At 45.8% G+C, this 22,878-nt stretch overlaps 1 protein-coding gene and 2 non-coding genes across 7 annotated transcripts; all 3 read right to left on the bottom strand.

Annotated features, from left to right (window-relative positions):
* Nucleotides 1-783: 783 nt before the first annotated feature.
* ATG16L1 (autophagy related 16 like 1) lies at nucleotides 784-22,737 on the bottom strand. Of its 5 annotated transcripts, none has more exons than XM_062005700.1 (18): nucleotides 22,542-22,737; nucleotides 21,601-21,694; nucleotides 19,235-19,340; nucleotides 17,676-17,749; nucleotides 17,233-17,484; nucleotides 16,160-16,225; nucleotides 12,795-12,881; nucleotides 12,064-12,120; nucleotides 10,996-11,098; nucleotides 8,559-8,664; nucleotides 8,375-8,445; nucleotides 6,888-6,959; nucleotides 5,179-5,299; nucleotides 4,241-4,346; nucleotides 3,598-3,747; nucleotides 3,146-3,193; nucleotides 2,682-2,783; nucleotides 784-2,295 (listed from the first exon to the last, which is right to left on the bottom strand). In XM_062005700.1, exons 1-18 carry the CDS (start codon nucleotides 22,654-22,656, stop codon nucleotides 2,202-2,204), a joined length of 1,824 nt encoding a protein of 607 aa, XP_061861684.1. In that variant the 5' UTR covers nucleotides 22,657-22,737; the 3' UTR covers nucleotides 784-2,201. The 5 variants fall into 5 exon arrangements, with proteins under 5 accessions (XP_061861684.1, XP_061861683.1, XP_061861686.1 ...); XM_062005699.1 differs by having other exon boundaries at nucleotides 12,795-12,884; XM_062005702.1 differs by lacking the exon at nucleotides 12,064-12,120.
* LOC133626545 (small Cajal body-specific RNA 6) lies at nucleotides 7,724-7,986 on the bottom strand. The gene has a single exon (XR_009819618.1). It is a non-coding gene; the product is annotated as a small Cajal body-specific RNA 6 (non-coding RNA).
* LOC133626544 (small Cajal body-specific RNA 6) lies at nucleotides 10,514-10,784 on the bottom strand. The gene has a single exon (XR_009819617.1). It is a non-coding gene; the product is annotated as a small Cajal body-specific RNA 6 (non-coding RNA).
* Nucleotides 22,738-22,878: the final 141 nt, after the last annotated feature.

The following is a 22,878-nucleotide window of genomic DNA, read 5'->3' on the forward strand; positions in this document are numbered from 1 at the left end:
ATCATGCTGACTCCTCATTCAGTGACCTGCTTTTCCATGGTAACCAAGGTCACCCAGGCTCCTGGAGGGTGCCTTTTCCAGAAGGACCTTTTGCCACAGGAACAGACAAGGAGACAAAGAAAAGTTACCTTTCCTTCAGAAATGCTTCAGAATGCCAGTGGGAAATCATTTCATTTTGGCCACAAGTCTCACTTTCAAGAGCTGGAGAGGCTTCTTTCCCTCTGAAAACAGGAGGGTGGTCAGTGATGCCTTAGTTACACATTAAATTGGGATGTCAAACAGCTGAAGGCTTTGCTTCCTTACCCTGAAGCAGGAACCTGAGCATCATCTTCCACAGGGGTTTCTGTGTTTCTAAAGAAATATTTAACTGCTACTACTGGCTTAAAAACTTAAGGAGGCAGCAAAGTACTACAGCAAACCAAACCCATTTATTTTCAGCAGTGTCTGAAATACAGACACCAAGTTGCTCAATTCAGTGATATATCCACCATGTCCACGAGAACATCTTTTCAAGGCCAGGGGTACTTGCTCAACGTGGCAAGACCTCCTTCAGCCTCAAGGCAGTATTTCTGAGACAGGGCAAGACCAAGTTGTATCTGCAGGATGCCCAGCTTCAGGCTAAGAGCATTATCCTCTTTCCCCCTCTAGGCCAAATCCCACAATGTGACTGAACACAAATCCACACTTCACCAGGCAAAAAAACCCCTCCAAACTATTTCAGGTTCCCCCTCTCTGCTTGTTCACAGCAAGATCACAGACACACAGAATAAAGGAATCAGAGCATTGTGGGGTTTTAAAAGCAGAACACAAGTTTATTTACAATCAAGTTCTTCTGGGCAGCCAAATAAATAAAACCTTTGCCCTGTATACTCTCATTCCCCTCTGCAGAACGTGTCTGAACAAAAGGCCAGGTTAGAGAGATGCTTGTTACAGCAGCTGCCCCCTAATCCAGCCCCTCCCAAGAACACAATTCTCAGTAAAACACTATCAGGAAAGAAGAAAATAAAGTGCAAATAAAAAGGCAATAAAACGCTGGTGGCTTGTCTCGAGGCCCAGATGACGTGGAAAGGTTTGGCTGGAGAAAGTTGTGCCAGGTAGCTCAGGCCCAGCCACATCATGGTTTTGGATGCTTCGACAGGGGCTGAGCCAAGCCACTGCTCGTAGCACAGAGGGCTCCAGCGCTCACAGCAATATTGCACGTGTGCTCGAGAAGGGGGCAAGTGGCCTGGAATTGCCAGCACCAAAACAAGAGATCTGGGATTTAGCCCCACTGCTACTCCCCTGTGTTCTGCTGGCAGCCGTCAAGACAGGACAGATGAAGAGGAAAAGGGACCAAAACATCAATATTCTGGTACTGAAGTCACAGTATGACTACATTCCTTGTCACAGCAGCACAACAGGAGTTGAACCTCTCTCTCTTCCCACCCAGCAACCCAACTGCCCGTGGCATAAAAGAGGAAAAGTCTCCTATTTTGTGATACCCAAGCTGCTGAAGGGCGTTTTATCAACAGAGTGCAGAAGTCCTGAAGAACAGACACTGCCTTAAGAACACGTGAAACTGGTCTAAAGAGTTCCCATGACAGTGCTGCAGAACCTGTGTCAGGATGAGAGGAGCTCTGAATTGAGCTGGTAACTCAAAGGCAGAGCTGCCAGGGCCCAGGGAGACTCTCTTGAAAAGCTGTTCCGACACTTCAGCCTGCCTATGACCTGTCCACACGTCAGGATCTTCTCACCCCATGCCTGAACTAGGCCAACAAGAGCAGAACAAGGGAGAGGGGACATGTGTTAAGTCAGCATATACAGTATCTTCTTCCCAACGTTCCCAACTCAGAAGTGCTGTAGATACATTAGTGTGACAGGGTATTTGGCACAGCTGTCTGCTGAGGAATCCCACTAGCATCTTCAGCTTCACTTGGTGCATAGATAATGCATGTAAAGGCATGACTCAGTAGAATTCTCCATCCAGAACAGCTAATCCCTTGCTGAGTCCGAGTGCCACAGTGCAGTTATGGCCATAAGAAGTCTCTGACTCAGGCCCCTTCTCCATTGCTTTAGGACTTTCCCCTGGAAAGCGAAGCCCACGCGCTTCTTCGTATCCCGCCCAAGGGTGGGTCTGGGCTCGGGGTCTCCCTTTTGTCCAGCCACGGACCAGCAGCACCACACAGCAGGACAGGATGCTCTGCCTCTCACCCTCCATCCAGTCAGAACTCAGACCACAAGACAGCCTTGTTTCCTTTGTCCACACTGACAACGTGGGTACCCGCTGGGGACCACGCAACTGCATTGATAGAAGAACTGAAACAGAAGACAGGTGTAAGCTTATAAAAACAAACCAACAGCACTTAGCAGTGGAATGAAGGATTATAGTGCTCTGGCTATCAAACAAAAAGCAGCCTCTCAGCTCTCACAAGACTTGGGCTTAAGAGCATGAGACATACAGTTTCTTCAGAATATACTCAACATACTTCATTAGAACTGTATCTCAGTTGAAGATGAACAATAACAAACCTAACCTAATTTAATTCAGAGAATACTGCCATGAAACCACAAAGAATCTGCACATTAAAAATATCCATGCACCAATTCAAGATGCAAACCAGTATGACTACAGTTCTTTCATGGCTCAGCAAGATCCCCAACCCAGATCCTTGCTTCAGATTAAATGGCCAGCTCCCCCTCACCTGTGATGCTTTGCAAGTGTCCTCTCCAATTTCCCAGTCAGCACATTCCAAACATAGAGAGCCCCATCAGCTGAACCAGCAGCCACATAGTTGCCATCAGGGCTGTGAGATCACAGAAGGTGCAGAAGGCAGAGAACAGTTTTCCAGTCAGCAATTCATCGGCACACATCACCACCCCACCCAAAACCCTCTAAGCAAACAACTTGGCATTAAAAGTCCTAAGAGTCATGTGTTAGCAGCTGCTAACATCAAGAGGTGAAAGCACTTTGAAATCAGAAAGTTTCAGACATTGGATCAACAGCTACAGATCTATTCTGTCTTCACCAGGAGGTTGCCTCAGGAAAATCACAAACTCCAACTCAGTTTTTCTAGCTGTAAACAAGGACAATGCAGCCAAGGATCACTAATCACTCACTTCTGCTGGGGAAAGATTTATCAGGTATCTTGCCTGTACCTGACCTTACCTGAACACAACTCTTGTCCAGTCAGAGCCACACTTGAATCCCTGGGCACTGAAAAGGTAGAATCAGATAACTGTAAATTCATTTGTAAGAAGATGGACTTGCAGGTTGTCACTAAAGAGCACAGTGAGGATTCCTACATGGTTCAGAATTAACTCCAGCATCCCTTTATCACAATTCTCATCTCTCATACACCCTTCTCTCAATTGCACCTAAAAATTTCTCTCCTTTAGGCCAAAGGCTTCTAAGCCAAGCTATCATCTTGGAGAAAGTAAATGAAGCGATTCACCAGAGCAGATCTTCACTGTTACACTCCAGAGAACTTCTCTACCACACAGAAAAAAGTGAAGAGACTGCTCTCCCTATGGAGATACTGACAAACACTCCAGCAGCTGAGGGCAATCTGCAATCCACAGTTCTGAAATTCACCGTGTTCCTGGGAGGAACACACTCACCTGAACGTCTGCTTGACAGCACCAACCCGCAGGTCAATGATCTTCAGTAGATCATCACGGGAGCAGGTCAATAGCTCTGTTCTCTCTGAGTTCAGGTCAAGAGCTGTGATTCTTCCAAGCAGCTCCAGTTCTTTTACTATGCTTTCAGTCCTGGAGATAGAAAGAATGAGAGAAAGAGTAAACCAGGGCCCAGAGGCCAAAGCAATGCATCAAAATGTTGACTCGTCCCAGTGCGGAAGAAAAGAAAAAGGATCACCAATTTATTCTCCCATTTGGATTCTTCCCCCAACTAAATCTTACTTGGTGGATAACATTTCCAGCCAATAGGTACAGATACTCCTTTCCTCACAAAGCCACCCTTTGAAAAACTAAGTAACATGTAGAACAGCAAGTATTGATCAATGCAAAATGTTTAGAAGAAAGCAGACTGCCCTTTCAGAACAGCAACAGCATCCCCAAAAGAAAACCCCGACCCCAAAACACTAACCAGGAACAAGTACTAACAAAAATCTCTTTCAGTGGCCTTCGGCAACTCTTGTAGTTGTCTCATTAGCTTCCAAGCTGGGAAAGAAGAGCTCCCTAGTTCGGCTGGCACCCAGACAGCAATCCCAGAACCATTCCTACACTCTTACAGTGCTTTTACCTGATGTCCCAGAAACGGATTTTCTTATCAAAATGTCCACTCATTACACATTGCTCAGTACATACGATGTCATTGCAGCTAGATCCTGCAAACACTGTTTTTATACCTAAAAAAGGATAAACCAAAGGTGACACACTGAAATTTCGACCTCACAAACCGATGAGCACAGAGACAGAAAATTGTCACTATCCCCCCCCATACACACACAGTGCCCACCCAGAGCAGTGTCCAAGGCGTGCCACAGGGCAGATAAACTGTCTTAGAATAATCCTGACTTAAGTCTTCAACAACCTCTCTGCCCTTCTCAATCCCTTTTGCTGTGGCTAATATCCCTTTAAATGCTCCCACGACAGCTGCTCTACTTCCACTTGGTATTTAGACAGCTATTTCCTATTGTTAAAACAAGAAACTGTCTCCTTGACCTATGTCTGCGGTCCAGGTATCAAGGTAACCTTGAATCTTGGCTTCTCTCTCAGAACAAGGAGGTTTAAGAGGCATCAACAGGAGAAAAGCCAAGGAAATAAGATGTTATCTCACAAAGAAAAGTCTGTATCCTAGCCTTTCCTTCGTTTGAGATGTTGGAAAAAACTGGTACATTTCAAAGAGACATTTTCATTCATCGCAGGGTTAAAAACCCTGACCTGGCTCCAAGCTTTTAGTGGAAGACTCAAATACTTCTCCCTCCCCTCCAGCCTGGTAAACAGAGAGGATTCAGAGAACACAGCTGCTGTTAACATAATAGCATTAACAGTGCTTCCTGCACACACACCATTTCTTATTTCAGGTAAGAGGCAGAAAGAATCCAATTACTCAAGTTCCAACAGAAGATGGCAGGGCTGCTGGTTTTTGCTTCTTTAGACTCCCACTAAGCTAGCTGGTACTAGACATTCAGCAGAAGCACAGAACACAGGTGAAAGACAGTAGTGATGTGTCCTTACAAACTTTGCTGCGGAGGTCCCAGAGCTTGAGGGTCCTGTCGTGACTCCCCGACACGATGCGCGCGTTGTCCAGCAGGAACTTGGCTGACAGCACTTTGCCGCTGTGCCCCGTCAGGGTGTGCTGAGGGCAAGAGATTCACGCTGTCAACTTGCAGTTCCACTTGCTTCCTTTCCTCCCAGCTTACCCATTTCCACAATATTAACAGCTCAAAGAGGATATTAAATCATAATTTGCATGTCTGCTGCACTGCTTGGAGGAAAGTCAATGTATGGTGTTAACGAGAGGTTAATGCTGAGCAGGGCTGTGAAGTGGCACGGAGTTCAGCTGGGAGACACAGGCTACCTTTGGCTGCAGCTTCTCTGGCTACTCAAGGAACCTGTGAGCTCTCCAATACTTCCATTTTCCATTTCACAGACACTGCAATGCAGCCTTCCAGGAACAGTGAAGAGAAGGGATTAAAGCAGGCTGAAAATGGAAAATGTGCCCTCAGGTGTGTACAATGAACATCTCTCAAGGACATAAGAGGGTGTATAGTCTCAACTGTTTTTACATCTCAAAGCCAAGACAACCACAGATCTCAGAAGAACTCCCTGCAGCAGTTTCTGTAACTGCAGGGGGAGGCTTTGTAGGGCTGAGAAGAACATGAACCACATTCACTTCAAATTGCTGAATATTCACACACTAAATCACAAATAGATAGTGACTGAAGAAAGAATGGTGAAAAGAGGAGTCTTTGTTACAGAGCTGAGATTTTCTTAACAACTCAAAGGACTATCTGGCTGCACAAAGTGATCTGGGCTTGGGACAAAACCAAAACCCCTTAAGAATGTGAAGTCTGGGAAAAGAATTAAACTTGATACATCAACTCTGAAAGATCAAATCATGCCACAATGAGCACTGAAGAAACGACTCAAGCTCTAAGAAAGAAACCTGAATTTTCACTCTCCATCTGTCCTGCTCTTGCTGCACAATCATTACAGATATTTGCATTCAAATAGGGAGCTTGTGGCAAGATTTACCATGATTTCAGTTCTGCTCACATGCAGGCCATGACAATCTGTGTCACACGACTTCATCTCAGTGAACACTGAATGCATCACCCAAAGCTGGCAGTCACCAAGCACACCAAGAAGTAACAGGAAGATACTGTGAAGCCAGGTGGATGTTTGCAGGGATAGCTACCTTTGTAGTGAGTAATCTATAGCCTGCTCCACTTCTATTCACTTCAACTCACATCCAACAGCGGGTTTTGCAGCCTAACAAAAGCTGCAAAAGAACTGATACCCTTCACTTTCCTAAGTGAGACCTGACACCTCCACACTGAGAGCTACCCAGTAAATTACAATGCAACTGTAGGTTACAACTGACATGGGAAATGTCAGAAGTTTCAGAACATCAAAGTAGCACCTCCTAAAAATAAAAAGCTGAGAAGAGTATATATAGGCATGACAAGAAAAAACTCTCTTAGAAAGCACCTCTGGACAGAGGTGAATCCTTCTTTACACTAGAGCTAAGTGTTGGAGACAAACTGCGTACAAAGGAGTTGGGAGAAGAGGAATCTTCCAAAGGCATTGAGAATAAAAATCAAACACTTTAGCCTTGCTACTTGTTATAACTAGGCCAAGCAAAACTTGCCATGGCCCCTTAGATAAAACTGCAGATACAGGACAGCAACAGCCCGAGCACTGCTTTGCTTCACGAGACTCACCCGTAATCGATTGTCATCAACTGTCCAGATTCTGCTGGCAAAGTCATTTGATGCTGCTAAGAGGTAAGAACCCTGTGAACACAAGATTAATTTAAAACTACTTCTGCAAGTCAATAAGCAAATTAAACTCTAAAGTACTTCCAGTAAATCATTAAAACCATATTAGTGCCATATTGCCAAGAGCCAAGACCACAGCAGCAGGCATCAGTAAGGAAAGCTGGTGTAACAGCTTGCAAAGAGGGTATGGCTTTTTCTTCTCATCCAAATGTGGCAGTGATTTGTAGAACCATGACTACAGGTCAAAGGAATAACAACAGTCTCCTTTCCCTTCTGCTGCAGTGAGGAAACAGGTTCTAGTTTACACTCATAATCCGTACCCCTACGGCTCAGGCCTCAGAGGGGAATTAGCCCAATTCTTGCCATTTTCATTACAATTCTGACACTTTAAACTATGATTCCAAAACCTAAATGAGTCTGTCCAAGGAAATAAACTGACTTCTCAATAGCTTCAGGCTTAGGGCTCTTCCAAGTCATCCCTGATGGAGAAGTGTCATGCAAGATTCACACTCGCAACTCCATCTCAAAAGACCTCCCTGAATCCCTAAAGCCCATTAGCATCTCACTTCAAATGTGTTCAAGCAGCTTGCCAAAAACCAGAGCTAGTTTCTCCTGCAGATTAACAGCACCAGCAAATCTCTAATGAGCTTGTCAGTGTCCAAAGGAAAGATCCTTTTGGGTGTGTATCAGAAAAGATTAGCAGACAGAATCCCCAAAGGGAAGAAGTGATGTCACCTTTGGTCTACTGCCTGTGCAGCATGGCACCATGTCACAGGAGAGGTCTCAGGAGCAAAGTCAGATCACATGTCCAGTTACAGCAATCCAAGACCCCAAACTCCTTCAGGCAAGACTGTTGGATGCTGATCCCAGTCATGTCTCCAGTACTTGAGGTTAACATGAACTGAACACATCACAAGCTGTCAGCAAACACTCTGCCAGCCACACCATTACTGTGCCGTGACTGGTGAGAAACTGCTGGGAGAACAGGTCATGGAAGTGCGAGTCTCAGGATAATCAGACCTTTTACTATTCGTCACAGACCTCTGCAGAGCACTTTGGGAAACAAGCCCCTCAGAAATAAAACCTCAGTGTATTTGCTTCTTGTGTGCTGTCACACCAGCTTTAGTGGGAACCTGAAGACTGATTTCTTACTCAAGCCTGGTGTATTTTGTTGTAATGATCGTAACAGCCAAAGTCTGAGCTGCATATCATCTTTCAAATTGTAAACCAAAGATGAGAACTACAGACTGCAGCAAATCAAATCAAGACCTTTGGGTACAATTTGCAACTATTTGCAGTTAAGTCTTGTAAGTACTTTAACTCATTTCTTAGGTAGCTTTTCAAAGTGTTAGAATGGAAATTGATAGCAGAGCACACCGTAATTCCATCTATTCCCCATCACAAAGAGTGGATATTGCACAGATACTCACAGCACTATCAAATTCTATGCTTGTAATCCCAGCATTACTACCAGAGAGGGAACCTTTGGGCTCACACCTATCTGCACAGAGAAAGACGAACAAAACTTAAGCAATGGATTAGAACAGAAGCTGACACAAAGTGAACTATGAGTTGGTTTAGCATTCCACCAAACCCCAAAGCAAAACAGTTTACCTCCCAGGACTTCCCAAAGCTTAACCCTCCGGTCCATGCCTCCTGTCGCCAGCAACCGGGAGCCAGGGCTGAACTGCACTGCGTTCACCTCCCCATCATGGGCATCCTGAGGAGTGGGAGGAACACAACAGACACCCGAAATGGAATTAGCACAGACCCCAAACCCCACAGATTCAAAAGCTACTGAAGTTAAAGGTCATACAGAACCACAGCTGTAGATCTTTCAGCAGTATAAAGGACAAAAAGTCACAGACTGAACCTCTACTATGGTTGGTGGTGAACAGAGCAAGAAGGCTGATCCTTGTCTAAAGAAACAAAAGCACAGAAAGAAAAACACTAGCAAGGACTCAACAGCAGTGATGAAGTCTCACAATGCTTCATAAGTTTAAGCTTTATAAGGTAAGGCTCTTAAGGTTCTGAAAAAAACTTAAGGCAGGGCACGACAGAACACAGTAGCATGTGAAACGCTGCAGAAGGAAGCTAACTTCTCATTTCTCCACCTAGCGTCAGCCATGGAACATGAACCAGTCAGTTCATGCAACCACAAAACACTCAAGGCAGGCTTGAGTTAGGAAAAGTCTTCTAGAAAACAGCACAACAGGTTAGCTGCATTTATTTAGCATACTGGTGGTAATGCTGCTCTCTATTAGTGACCAAGCACCTTCTCTCAGAGAACTGAGGCATGAGCTGTGGCTCCTGTCTGCAGTTGCAGTCACTCCCCTGCTCTCTCACAGATTCATGTTCTGAAGCTTGAGTTGGCCACTTCATAGCAATTCTTGACCTAGCAAAACCTATGAGAATGTTCAGATTCTTCCCTTTTTTTCTCCCACTGTTAATTTCACAAGCTTTATGCTACTATTTGCTACTTTATTCTACCCAGTATTATCCCACATTTGCTGCATTCCCTTAAGTACTTTCAGTAACTGCTCTTTCAAAAAGATCAGACACTTGAAAACTGGGCTTTCTACAACTGCAAAAGAGTCACTCAGAACAAAAGCAGTCCAAGTTCTTCCCCAGTCACTGCCTCCAAGAATGACAGCTGAAACAACTGACAACGTTCATTGCCTTCCCAAGCCTGTAGTACTCATCTCACCAGACATGAGCCTGGTCTGCTCCCTGTACCTGCCAAATCTCTGCTACAGAGTCCTTGCATCTGTTCCTGGAATGCTCTGCTGGATCTAGACATCTCCTCACACTCCACACAGGCCCCAGAGCACAGGCATCATCTCCAGAAGGACACATGGATTCTCCTGAAATGAGCTGGGGCCTTTTCTCTCTAATACTGCAGTGCAAGCCACACATCAGCTCCACATTGCCACAGTCTGACAGGTGCCCTACTGCAGCTGATCCTACTCCTGCTGCACAGTGGGCACTTGCAATGAGGCAGCATTTTCAACATTGCCAAGACAAGGAGTCAGCATAGTCTACCATGGCTTGTCCCTCCATAGGGGTGTCACCATCCCTGGAGATATTTAAAAGCCCTGTAGCTGAGGTGCTGAGGGCCATGGGTTAGTGGTGGGCTTGGCAGTGTGAGGGGAGGGCTGGGACTCAATCTAAAAGGTCTTTTCCAATCCAAATTATTCTGTGACTCTACAAAGGGAGGCTGCCCTGCTTTGGGAATCTCAGATGGAATTACAGAAGATCAAGAGGTGAAAACAACATAACCACTCACATGGCTCTTGAAAATCTCACATATATAGCTCAGCAACACCTTTTATGGTTACATTGGCCAGGATTATACCTGATGATCAACTGTGCTTGTTGTACATCACCAGAGAGGGAGAAATGTTCCAAAAAGCACCTCCTCCATTGCTCCCTATTCAAACCAGCTCCAGGCTGTCACTTCAGTTACAACTACTTTCACTTCAGGTAACATTGGTACCTTTCACTTGAAGGCAATGCTTTTCCCAGACATTAAAGTTTGGCCTCATGGGGCCAAAACAACACACAAAGGAGGTCTCAGCTTGAAAACTTCAGATCACACACAACAAGTGAAGACACTCCACTACCACAAGCTCCTCTTTACCAGTTCTGTTGGATGACACTCAGTGCCACAACTCCTTTCACTGTGGAGAACTGGAACTGAATTAATCTCAAACTGTCAGCAATCTCTTCCTTAATCATAGCTCTACTACAGCATGACAGAAGGGGGACTGCTGGGAGCCAAGAGGGTAGTGGAGTGTAATTTCCCTGTGCTCTCAGACCTTTTACTGATCATCATCGACCTCGGTAAGACAGACATCAAGCACCCTGGCTCCAAGGAGCATTTGGGCTAAGAATTAAATGGAATGAACTATGCTACCAAACCAAGAATTCCATCTTGTTTGGCAAGGTTAATGGAAAGAGTTGCAGGAGACCAGTTCCCACACAGACGGGATTCACTTCCCCCAAAGGCAGAAGAAGGAATGGTAAAAGCTGGGACTCCTTCAATACTTACAAAGACACATATGGCAGTAGTGGGCACTCTCACTTCTTTACTGGCACCTGGATGTGGCTCTACATTATCCTGGGGAGCAGGGAACGAGGACACAGAACGCCTCCTGAGATGAAACAAACGGGAAACATTTTAAAACAAGAAGTGCACACCGTTCCTCTTGAGTTCATCCAGACCTGTGCCTGTCACTCATCTACACTGTACTGTGGTTTAAAGAATGGGGAAAGGAGTTTTTAACTTTCTTCCAGCCCACCTTTCAAAAATCACATTTGTCATGTAACGCTACATCCACTTCAGGCTTTAGGTATTTCAGAGTACAGCAGGTAAGGCACCTGAATTGATTACTGATCTCATTTTGGAGCAGTGTTAGGTTTTTTAACAGGAAAGAGGAACATGGTAATGACTGCAGCTGAGTTCAGCTGGAGAGACTGCAACTCCATTATTCTGTCTAGGGAGACTCCACACCACTGCAGCGCTGCATCCCGGGCAGCAAGATGCTCAATTCAAATGCTCAGGCTGCACCACTTAAGCAGACTATTACCTAACACAGAGCTTGACTTAGGAGCACTGGGTCCACTCTGGATACTGAACACTGAGTCCAGTGACTTATTCCAAATAACCCCATCAGAGGAGCAAAGTGCACTGGAAAGTAAGAGCTAACTCCACGTTCTCTCTCCACAAAGAGGGGCTCATTGCCTCTCTAATTGTAGACAGTTCCTAGCCAGCATTACCAACATCTGAAATCTAGTCAGGATAATGCAGCTGGGTTCCACATTACTTCAATGGAATACATTCACATGCTGGACTAAGAGTGGATAATGTTTTCACCTGGCAGCATCAGAAGATGGATGTCCCAAAAGGGGAGACTCAGACAGACTGGAGGGAAAGGTCAGAGGTCAGCACACGGCAAGATGGAAGAAACAGGAAGTTGAGAACAAGAAAGAAAAAAAAAGAAAGGCAGAAGCTAGAAGAAAGGCTGAAATTCTTTGTTTGTATTCCCTGCATCACCAATATCTTGGTGTACATCGAAACCAATATATAAAACAAAGAGGTGAAAGCGTTCTAACCTACCCAAAGATATTAGTGATAGAGTCCAGAAGGCCTCCAGCTGGCTGGGAGAGTCGCTTACTGAAGGAGGGGAGGACAGGTTTAAACCTTGTGAATAGCTTCTCCATAGAAAGATCAACACAAACACATTTCACAGCAACAAGTCTCTGGAAAGACTCCCTCCCCTGCAGACCCAATCCGAAGACAGAAAACACCAAAGGCAGGCATCAGTTCAAAAGTCCCCACTAACAACAACTCAGAATATCATTTGAGCGAAGTTTCTTTGACTTCCCTCAGCCTCCACCCTGGGAATTACTGGTTTTCATCTGGCAAGCCTGAAGTTTCAGTCAATCTATGCTCTCATGTAACTGCCTCTTGCTTTCCCCTCACTGCTATTTTAGAGGGAGAAAAAGATGCATTTAATCCAGGTGGAGATCTTTTCAGCATTTCAGCTAAACCCAAAAACCCAGCAAAGTCACAGTATCCTGTGCAGTAAGTGGCACTGCAATGCCCACTTTGTTGTCTGTTTTGGTTGTAAGAGGAAACAGATTCCCCAGAGACTAGCATAATTTAGTTAAAACAGCCAATCTAAAGCATGGTAACAAAGGACACAGCACACAGCTTCCACGCAGTTCTGGGGCAAGTATTAAACTGTGTTCCAGTTAAAGGCAAGCAAGAGCTCTAAGTAAGATTCCCAAGTAACACCCCTTGTTTTTCCTCAAGGCCACGGTACAGAAACCTCCTGGTGCACACACCTGGCTGGCCGGGTGCCGGCTCGCACCGGGGACGTCTCCTCGGCTGTGTCGGAGGTTTCATCTGCCAGCACCTCAATATCATCATCCCTGCTGAAGGAGAGAAAACACTTCACTTTCAGACAGCCAGAGCTTCCTATGCAAGCCACCCACGGATGCATCTGAACTGAGGGGGTGACTGTTCCAGAGTCTGTCTCTGTCTGTGCCCAACCCTCACCTAGGTAGATGCAGGCAACACAACAGCTGACCTAGCTGTCACTGCCAGAGATCCTCACTCAACATACAACGTCTGAGAACGACCACAAGCAGCACCTAAATTTCAGGTTTTTCCTTCCCAGCTGCCAATTACACTCCTGACAACAGGGCTGGATTTCCACTCCCCGCATACTGGCAGGCATCCTTTCCAGATTCTCCCTCCTGAAGGCATTACATCTCGGCTGGCAGCACTACGTACAGCATTAGAAGGGTCTATCAGATCTGAGCAAGACTTTGCTACAGTGAACTACATTTGCTGAACAGTTACAGAACACACAAGTTACAGCAAAATCAGGAATTACTGCTAACTCAGAGGCAATAGTCTATTTTACAGCACCTTTTTTGTTGTTCCAAAACGAGGAAGTATTAAAAGAAAAGCCCAAGAGTTGGAATTTCCTTTCTTCATCCACACCAAAGACATCCTGATACTTGCTACACTGTCACGCTTCAGGTGTTGCTCCATTAAGGAATCACGGGTATAGGGGTTGGAAGGTATCTTTAGAGATCATCCAGTCCAATCCCACTGCCAAAGCAGGTCCCACCTACATCTGGTCACACAGGAACCAGGTGGGTTTTGAAGCCCTCCTGAGAAGGAGCCTCCACGCCCTCCCTGGGCAGCCTGGGCCAGGGCTCTGCCACTCTCAGAGTAAAGTAGTTTTTCCTTATGTTTAAATGGAACTTTGTGTTCCAGCTTCTTTCCATCACCCCTTGTCCTGTCACTGGATACAACAGACAAAACTACTGCCCCAACCCCCTGACACTCTCCATTTAGATTTTTGTAGATATTAATAAGATCTCTCCTCAGTCTCCTCTTCTCCAGACTGAACAGCCCCAGGTCCCACAGCCTTTTCTCATAAGGAAGATGCTCCACCCCCCTGATCATCTTGGTGGCCCTGCACTGGCCTCTCTGCAGTAGTTCCCTGTCCCTCTGGAGCTGGGGAGCCCAGAACAGGACACAGGACTCCAGATGAGGCCTCACCAGGGCAGAGTAGAGGGGGAGGAGACCCTGCCTTGACCTGCTGCCCACACTCTGCTTGATGCATCGCAGAAGTGTTGGTGTATGACTGAGGTATGAGGTTCTAACACAATTACCATAAGTCAATGCAGCTAAGCCACTCAGCTAATGCTGAAAGTTTTTTCCCCATTAGTCATCACAGGCTCTGACAATCTCTTATTTTTTCCTTCCAAGATGGTTTTTCCCCCACTGCTGATTTTGCAGGACAAACTGTTTTAAAGCACAATCAACCCGATGCCACTTGACTGAACGGGAAGTTGAAATTCAGCATTTAAGTAGGAATAAAGCAAATCTGCCATCAGGTAACACTCAGCTGCAGAAGAATTGAAGAGGATGGGACAGTTTTTAATCTCTCATTTCAGAATATAATGGCCCTTCCAAGGTTTGGAGGAATGCACACCATGAAAAGGCCATGGCAAATACACACCCTGATTGAAAGTACCAGGTTGATATTTCACTACAAAAATCTATCAAGTTCTGCTGATATTTCTTTTGTAAAGTCTGAACTTTGAGCTGTTGGAATTGTTTGCAGCAAAAGAGGTCTCTATATTCAGTCAGTATTTCTGAAGTGAACAGAAACACCAGGGCACACTCCCTGAAATGCTGCAATTTCCCCCTCGGGTAAGCAGTGTATTTATACAACAGAAACTCTCTAAAATTACCAAATCAAAACAAAGGAATCAAAACCAGCTGTGAAGCAGAGTTTATGTAATTTACAGAAGCAGTTATTCTGTAGATCTCTTTTTTTCCCAACAGGCTTCTTTAACTTCTCAATGTCTCATATCACATGATGTATGAAACACTGAGAGCATCATCCCCACAACAGGAAGGAAAATGTTCAGACTATTGTGCTACAGCTACCTCTCAGCTCAGCTCTCAGTCAGGAAGGTCTTGCTTTGGGTAATGGAGAGGAAGAAGCTTAAGAGGGAAAGCCTCCACAGGTATTAGATATGCATTTTCCCCTCTCAGTGCAACATAATTTATTGAAGTGGTTAACATTCTGTGTGCACTGACATCAAATAATGGGGATAAAAGGGTATTACTATCCTTACAATCTGGGAAGACTGTCCTCTGGCTTGGGACTGTCCACTGGCCTGTGACACAGAGGTCAGTAGCAATTTTGTCACAGAGCATCATGACTCAATAAGCTCAGGGAACAGAAGCATCTAAACATTTCTTTAAAAAAAGCTAAGCAAATTGTGCTAGTTGTGGTGTTATTGCAGTTCCAATTTCCCCCCCAAGTGCTACAAGCTCTTCCACACTCCCCTTATACACACCCTTCCTGCCTACCCCAGACTTTGCCCTCTTCCAGAGCAGAGGCATTGCTCCCACCATGTGCAAGGACACACAGGACAGAGACCCAATGTGATTGCATCCTGCTGATAGAAAGACAACAGATGTCAAGCAAAAGCCTGACACTGCTCTGGCACCATGCTCTGAAGATTGCCTCAGCACTTTACACTAACAAGGCAGCAGGTGCACCTTCTCTGGATTTGGCCAACACAAATGGCAATAACCTTATCTGCCCAGTGCAAAGCACCTAGGGCCATCAACTAGGCCCACTTCAGTCAGCTGATTAAATACCACGCAGGAGTAAACACAGCAGCAAAAAGAACAAGACACTAGAGATAATTTATCTCCTGCTTGCCAGAAAACCTAACTATTTTCTTCCTATGGAATAAATCTCTCCCAACATGGAAACAATCAATCAATGCACTTTCACCCACCTTAACTCACTCAGTACCTGTCCCCACAGGGAATCTTTGCAGTCTAACACTTAAATGCAGGCATCTCCAGAGCACACTGTTTTGTGACTGAAGAACTGTTTTGACAACTGAAGACACCAAAACAAGTGTTTCCATGTTGAGATAAGATGTATTCCCCATATGAACCATTTTTAGGACTCTCAGTCTTTAGTCACAATAGAGCTCCCTCTTCTGTAAGTGCAAGCAGGGAAAGTTATTGTGCATTTTTGACTTGACACCAAGTTTAAACACTTTGTTTAAACACCAAATTTAGTAACAACAAAGATACCACTTGTCACACATCTGCAGAAAACTGTAGGATGAAGGAGACTCTATAAATCAAGGCTGCTTACGGTTCAACAGGCAGGGGTTCTTTGGCAGCTTCTGCCAGCTCCTTCTGCAGCCTGGCTTGTCGTCTCCTAAACAAGGAAAGCAAGGTTATTTGGTAAAAAACCTCCCTAATCCCATTCCAAAGGTCACCCTGCAGAGTTTTGATAAGCTTCATAAAGATTTAAAAGTAAAGTAATCAGACCACTGCCTTAATTTTGTCCTGCTTTTCAAGACACTCAGCATGGGAGAGTGAGGTGTACTGTGAACAGTGAAGCACCAGATCCATCAAGAGAGCACTACAGCAAAGGGCACCTACAGCCCTTTATGACCCACAGGAATGCAGGTTTGCTTGCAGCAGGACTTGCACAAAATCATGATTATCTAAGTAAAGATAATACAAAACTGCCAAGTACTTGTACACAAGTACACTTGACTTGTATTACATACTATACAAAACAAGTATATTATATACACTTGTATTATAGCTCTTAGTCTCGAAGCTTTGTCAGCTGGGAAGTGAGGTGAAGCAATTCAGAACAGTAAGAAAAATTATGACTTTGCAAGGAAAGTACAAGCTTCCTTTTGCAAGTTATACATACTGCAGACTGATGGTAGCTACTCCTTACAGCAGAAGGCAAAACACAACTAAGTAACAAGAGAAAACTAGCACTCTTATCAAGGTGCAACGTGAACAAGAGAGGTTCAAATGTAATACCAGAAAAAAACCCAGTTTATCTGATCTTCAGGCCATAGCTAAGTGTTGCTTAAGAAACAAAAGAGGTGCTACTCATTTTAAAAGACAGGATTTGTAATCACAAAGCATCCATTTGTGTTGGCCAGAAGAAAGCTAACAGAGTCACCTACTCTAGGTGGTCCTGCTCTGGCAGGGGGTTGGGCTGGATGACCCTTCAAGGTCCCTTCCAATCCCTTCTGTGGTTCTTTGAAAGCTCTGGACTTCTGTTGTGTTGTGCAAGAGATCAAGAGATCTCAAATCAAAACTAAATCTGGATTTATCTTAGGCACTCGTAAGTCTTCATAAATATATTGAGAATATAATATATACAACCCCCACATTTATCAAAGTCATCAACCTCACCTGGAATCCTTTTCATTTTCTGCATTCAAACGATTGGCTTCTTGTGCTTTCTCTGCCATCCAACGTGAGACCAGCTCCTGGTTGTCTTCTGTAGTTTTCCTCAGTTTCTCCTCCAGGGCATTGAAGGTGATCTGGAGAGCATCATACTCATCCTTCAGCGTCTGATTAGCTCGCTCAAGGTCTTGCAGCTTGCTGCGCAACTCCTGGCACTCTGTTTCCAGTTCAGAGATCTTTTGTAAATACTCTGCAATCCTGGAATGGCAACAAAATGTACAAGACAATGAGGATCTCCTCTGGGACCTTAGGCCATCATCTTTGTGTTATTTGTAAAGAATTTTTAGCCCGTGGCTAGGGCTCCTAGAGAATATTGTAACACTAATAAATAACTCAGCCAGAAGCCTGGGTCTCATACCAACCACACAGACAAAACAATTCCTACTCACTTTGCTTCATTCATCTGCATCTCTTTGTCCTTCTGCTGCATTTGGTTATTCAGATCAATTACAGACTGGGCCAACTAGGGAGAGGAGAGAATGACATTACAAAACACAGCAATGCCAGCTGGAAAACACACCCTGAGCAGCAACCAGAGAGGCTACAGACCAGTCTAACATTCCACATACACCTTTCAGGTCCTTTTTCACAGCTTTCTGTACAGATCTGTTTACCACCCCTAAGAGACAGGACACTAAATGAGGGAATCCACTGTCAAGAATGAGTTGTCAGGAAGTTACTGTCCTTTGGTATCTCACTCTCTTCCCTCAAAAGCTTTCTTTATTGAAGTGACACCACACAGAATGCAAATGGGGAAGACATGGTATTTTTTAAAGTAGCACAAAAACCAATACAGAAACTAAAAACTGCCAAGTAAATCAACAGATGAGTGCCAACAACCAAGCACCAAACCTTCCTGTCATGCCAGGACAGCCCTTACAGGCAACACGTAGCTCACATACTGTAAACACAGGCTTCAGCAAGAGTTTTCTCATTAAAAACGTTGCTGGTGGAGTGGTGCAGCTCTCAGGCAAGAGAGGGACAGAGGTGAGCACAAAGCAGCCACTGCCTGGCCAGTGGGCAGCAGCAAGCCCCACAGCACACAGAGCCTTGCTGCCTGTGGAGAACGAAGGCTGAGTTTGGACAAGAGTGGGAGCCTGCCTGGGGCACAGCATACCAGCTCTGGGGGGAATGAAGGAATTTCCAGTGCTTTTGACTAGTCAGTACACCACCTCCTGTAGAAAGCTGTCTACTCTTTGCAAAGGTCAGAGTTACTGGCAGTGGAGCTTCTCCACAACCCCAGGGAGGTGTTTTCCAGGTCACTCCCATCTTCTCCCTATAGAAGTCTGCAGAACCACACAGGTACTAGCTCCTGGACTCATTCTACCCACTGCTGTGGTTTTTAACAGCCAGTTTTGTGATGTGATGAAGCTGCCACATCTTCCCCTGGCAAACAAAAGGACAGGAGGTTTTTCCTCTCTTCTAGGCCCAAGTCTCACAGCTTACAGGACTCCTGGGCTCCCTCCTGCACCTCCATGGCAGAACCAGTACTCCAGGCTAACACCACAGGACAACCCTTGCTTGTGCTTTGTTTTGTCCACTCTTTTAAGTAGCTGTCCTGCCAAGTGAGACAAGTGAAACCACACACAGGCACCTATTCTCGCTCATCCCAAGCCTTTTCAGTGTACAACTAGTGGTCATGCATAGCTCTGTAAACTCCATCAGCTCCTTCCTCCTCTAACAAACACAGTTAAAAACCTCTTCATGGAACACAAAACTAAGCACTTGTTAAACATCACGCTGTGCTGGCAGCTCAAGGACCTTATGCCCTGGCTGTCAGTTTTAAAGACCAATCAGCTCTGGTTTAACTGAATCATCAACATGGGGAGCTTAAAAAGGATGCACATGAAATCAGGAGAAAATGATGACCAATAGGCTTGGTCAAATTAAAGCCACAGTGAGAAACAGCCAGGCGTGGGCCACACAGGACACAAGAGGACTTTCTGACCTCGCCACGTTTCTTGTGCAGCTCTGTCAGCTCCTCTTGATGCTTTATCTTCAGCTGTGCCAGTTCCTGCAGCTGAGCATCATTCCACGTGCCATCATGTCCTGGACTGGTGGTTGAGAGAAAGGAAGAAGAGATGTCACAAAGTGGAAAGCAGTTGCTTCTACACCTCTGACAGCCTCAGGACGTTACCTCCCGTGGATTTCCTATGCTACAGCAGAGATGAAGGTCATTCACAGGGAACTCAGTCATAGCTAGCTCCCCCACAACACACTTCACACCAATCAAGCTGCCATTACTGGGAAATAAAAGTTTACTGAGGACTCAATTCACATTTCTGTACAGTTCTAAAACAGGATTCAAACTCCAGTGGAAGACAGAGAGTCTTTGCTTAAATCTGCCTGAAGACAACTAAGTATTAAAAGTACACTCTCTGAATTCTGAAAATTACACATATTTTACTGCCTCAGATGTGTCTTGGGGAAGCTGACAGGCTTTGAAGATGCTCCATATCTAGAGAGAGCATAATACAGGGCATGGAACCAGAAAGTATAGTCCCAGGCTCTTGGGTTTATAGTCCCAAGAGTTACAAGTCACTTCTCCACTGTCCTAACTGTGTTCTACTCTCTCACCATGTAAAGGTTTGGAATGGATTTCACCCAGTGGTACCACAAAGTGTAATTTCTACACACCAGAAGAACATATGTACCAAACTCCCCCAGCAACTATGATTGCAATGCTTATCACTCATGTCTTTGAGGTCACAGAGACAGGAAGAGAAGCCAGGTTTTTATAAAGCACCCATACACACACCACATGGGCTTTGAGCAAACTGACAGCTATGCTTTAAACTGCAGCTTCTAAAAACAATGACTTTCAGTTCATCACTACTACGGCAGAGAAGCAGAACAGGGTAATTGCAGGCATCTGCTTCCACAGTCACTCTGTGTTACAACAGTCTGGTGGGAAACAGGTCATGCATTCAGAAGCTGAGAGGTCTCACAGCGACATCAGCAACCTAATGCTCATCTCAACACCAAACAACACCTCACTGAAATAATGGTGTACTGCCAGACTCTGCATATCCAAACCACTATGTTCAGACAGACAGGAAACCAAGTCCTGTGGTAACATCCTACAGCTCTGGTTATGCATACTTCCACAGCCAGCACTAGATACTCCTCCTTGAGCTTCAGGTAATTAAGAACATTTTTCCCTCAGCTATCTAAGAATTGGGGAATTCTGTTTCAAAAAAGCTGCCACATGTTGAGGACCATATCAGAGTTCAGCTTAGCATTGACTTGGAAGATGCTGTTTCTAGGAACTTCTTCTCAGCCTCATCTCTCTGAGGAGGTGTTTAACTAGAATCAGATTCCCATACACCAAAGATGGCTCAAGACAAGTGTGCTCATCAGAAAGCTTCTGAGACCTTTTACACAGGTGTTAACTCTCATCTGAGGGCTAAAAGGTCACACTTTGCCTGCAATTCCTGTAAAATCAGGATTTATTCTTTCCTTGCTAGTAATAGCACAGAATAGCCTTCATTCTATTTATTTGGTTTGTACCCTAACTAGACATACACAGGCAGTTCTGCATTACATAACAAAAAACCCCTCCCCTTCAACAGAGGAAGCCATTCCTACAGAAGCAGGAAATTCTGAGCTGCCTTTTCAGTATTACACCATGAGCAGAACCCAACAGCCTTCACCTGCTGGGACTTGCACACTGTCCAGACAAAGGACACACCACTATCACGTTGGGTTTGCTGTGGATTGAACTGCCAACAGCACAAGCAGCCTGTCTGCATCACCACACTGCTATTCCCAGGTTAGAGAGGAAGTTACCTGGAAAAAAACTACTAAAAGCAGGCAGAAGACAGTTTTTTAAGCATCTGGTGCTTACTTAGGGCTAACACTTCACAATCATGATTTTCTAGATTCTCCCCTTCCATGTGATAACACAGACTGAGAGAAACTAAGACATTGTTTCCTCTCTGCACTGCAATGCTTGCAACATGGAACAATTTCAAGAGCCACAGCACAATCATCAGGAAGTAATATCAGGCAGACATTAAACATCACAAGGCAAACAGATGTGAAACAAAAGCTCATTCTGGTCCATCTCCATACCCTGAGTTTGTGAGAAACCCATTTCTGTCCAAAACTTGGTCAGATCTCTCTGCACTGTATACTGGAAGCATGTTGTACCTTTTACATGTTTAGGGTCAGTTACAGTTTAATTTCAGTTCAAAAGGTTTCCCAGGTTGTTTTACTCCAAGTGGCCTAGAAGTTGTGTACTGCATCAAACAATGGTTTAGGTTATGGTGTGCATGACAGACAGCTGACTGACAGAAAAGCAATTTTGAATACCTAATCTCATGCCTGCTCTGCAAGTCATATTTTTCTGCTTGAAGCTTATCAGCCAGCACTGCATGAAGGTCCGACTTCTCTAGGAGCTTGTTATCTGAAAGGACAAAAGGTACAATTAGAAAATGGCCAAAAAAACCCAAAACCAGATTCCCACCCTCTTCCTCAACCAGATAAAATTATTCTGACACAGCAAAGACTACATAAAGCTCCACTGCATTACTGTGAGCTACAACTCCAAGAAGTCCTCGTTCATCCAGATACTGTGTGGGACTTGTCTTACAGAAGTTTAACAGAGGCATTGCTCAAGGGTATTATTATCTGCTAAAACAGAAAAGAGTTCAAAGTTCAAACTCTTTATAGCCCCTCAAATGACAACACCACATAAGACAGACCTGCTGGACAACTGGTCCTGCCCAATACCACACAGTCCCGATGATGCTTCTTTGCTTTCCCCCCACTCTGTAACGTGCAGTACCTCAGTGTGTGAGCCAGGAGCTCTTAAGGGCTCCTCACCACTCCCATTTGCTCCTGGCCACAGCCGAGGCAGGAGAGGAACGGGCAAGTGCACGCTGGATAGAAAGACCCGGCCCCAAATAACTCCAAATTTCACCAGAGAGGGCGAACGGAGTCAATAGCACTATTGTTCTCAACTCCATAAACATCGCAGCGGGAGCTGTACAGACAATTTGGACACTGCCACTGTCCACAGCGGGAGCGAGCCCATAAGAGAGCCGAGCCAACTAACTACTCATCGCCCTCAACGGGGCAGACCCCGGCTTGCCTGGGTTCCAGCAGCCATCCCCCAAACAGCCATCTGAACACGCCACGCCAAGCGCCGGCGGCGCCTTCCCATGGCGCTGTCCCCACCTCGCGAGGAGCGGGGGCCGGGAGAGGCGAGCACGGCTCTGCCCGACCCCGCGGGGCCGCAGCGGCACACTTACACTGCGCGATGATCTCCTCGAAGGCCTGGCGCTGCAGCCGGTCCCGCCGCCGCAGCTCCGCCGCGATGTGCCGCTTCCAGGGGGGGAAACCGGCGGCGCGCAGCCCCGACGCCATCTCCTCGGCGCGGCGGGAACGGGCAGCGCGGGCGAGGGGCGGCCGAGGGCGGGGGGAGGCGGGCGGCGGCGGGGATCGCGCTCAGAGCCGGGGCTGGGCCCGCGCGGCCCACAGCCGCCGCCCCACGCCCGCCATGGCGCTGCGGCCGCGCTCCGTCACGGGCCCTCACGCTCCGCGGCGCGCCGCAACGGCGACAGCGCCTGCCCCTCAGCCGCCTGCTCG

This window comes from Colius striatus, chromosome 12 (assembly GCF_028858725.1).
Source record: "Colius striatus isolate bColStr4 chromosome 12, bColStr4.1.hap1, whole genome shotgun sequence".
Lineage (NCBI taxonomy): Eukaryota > Metazoa > Chordata > Aves > Coliiformes > Coliidae > Colius > Colius striatus.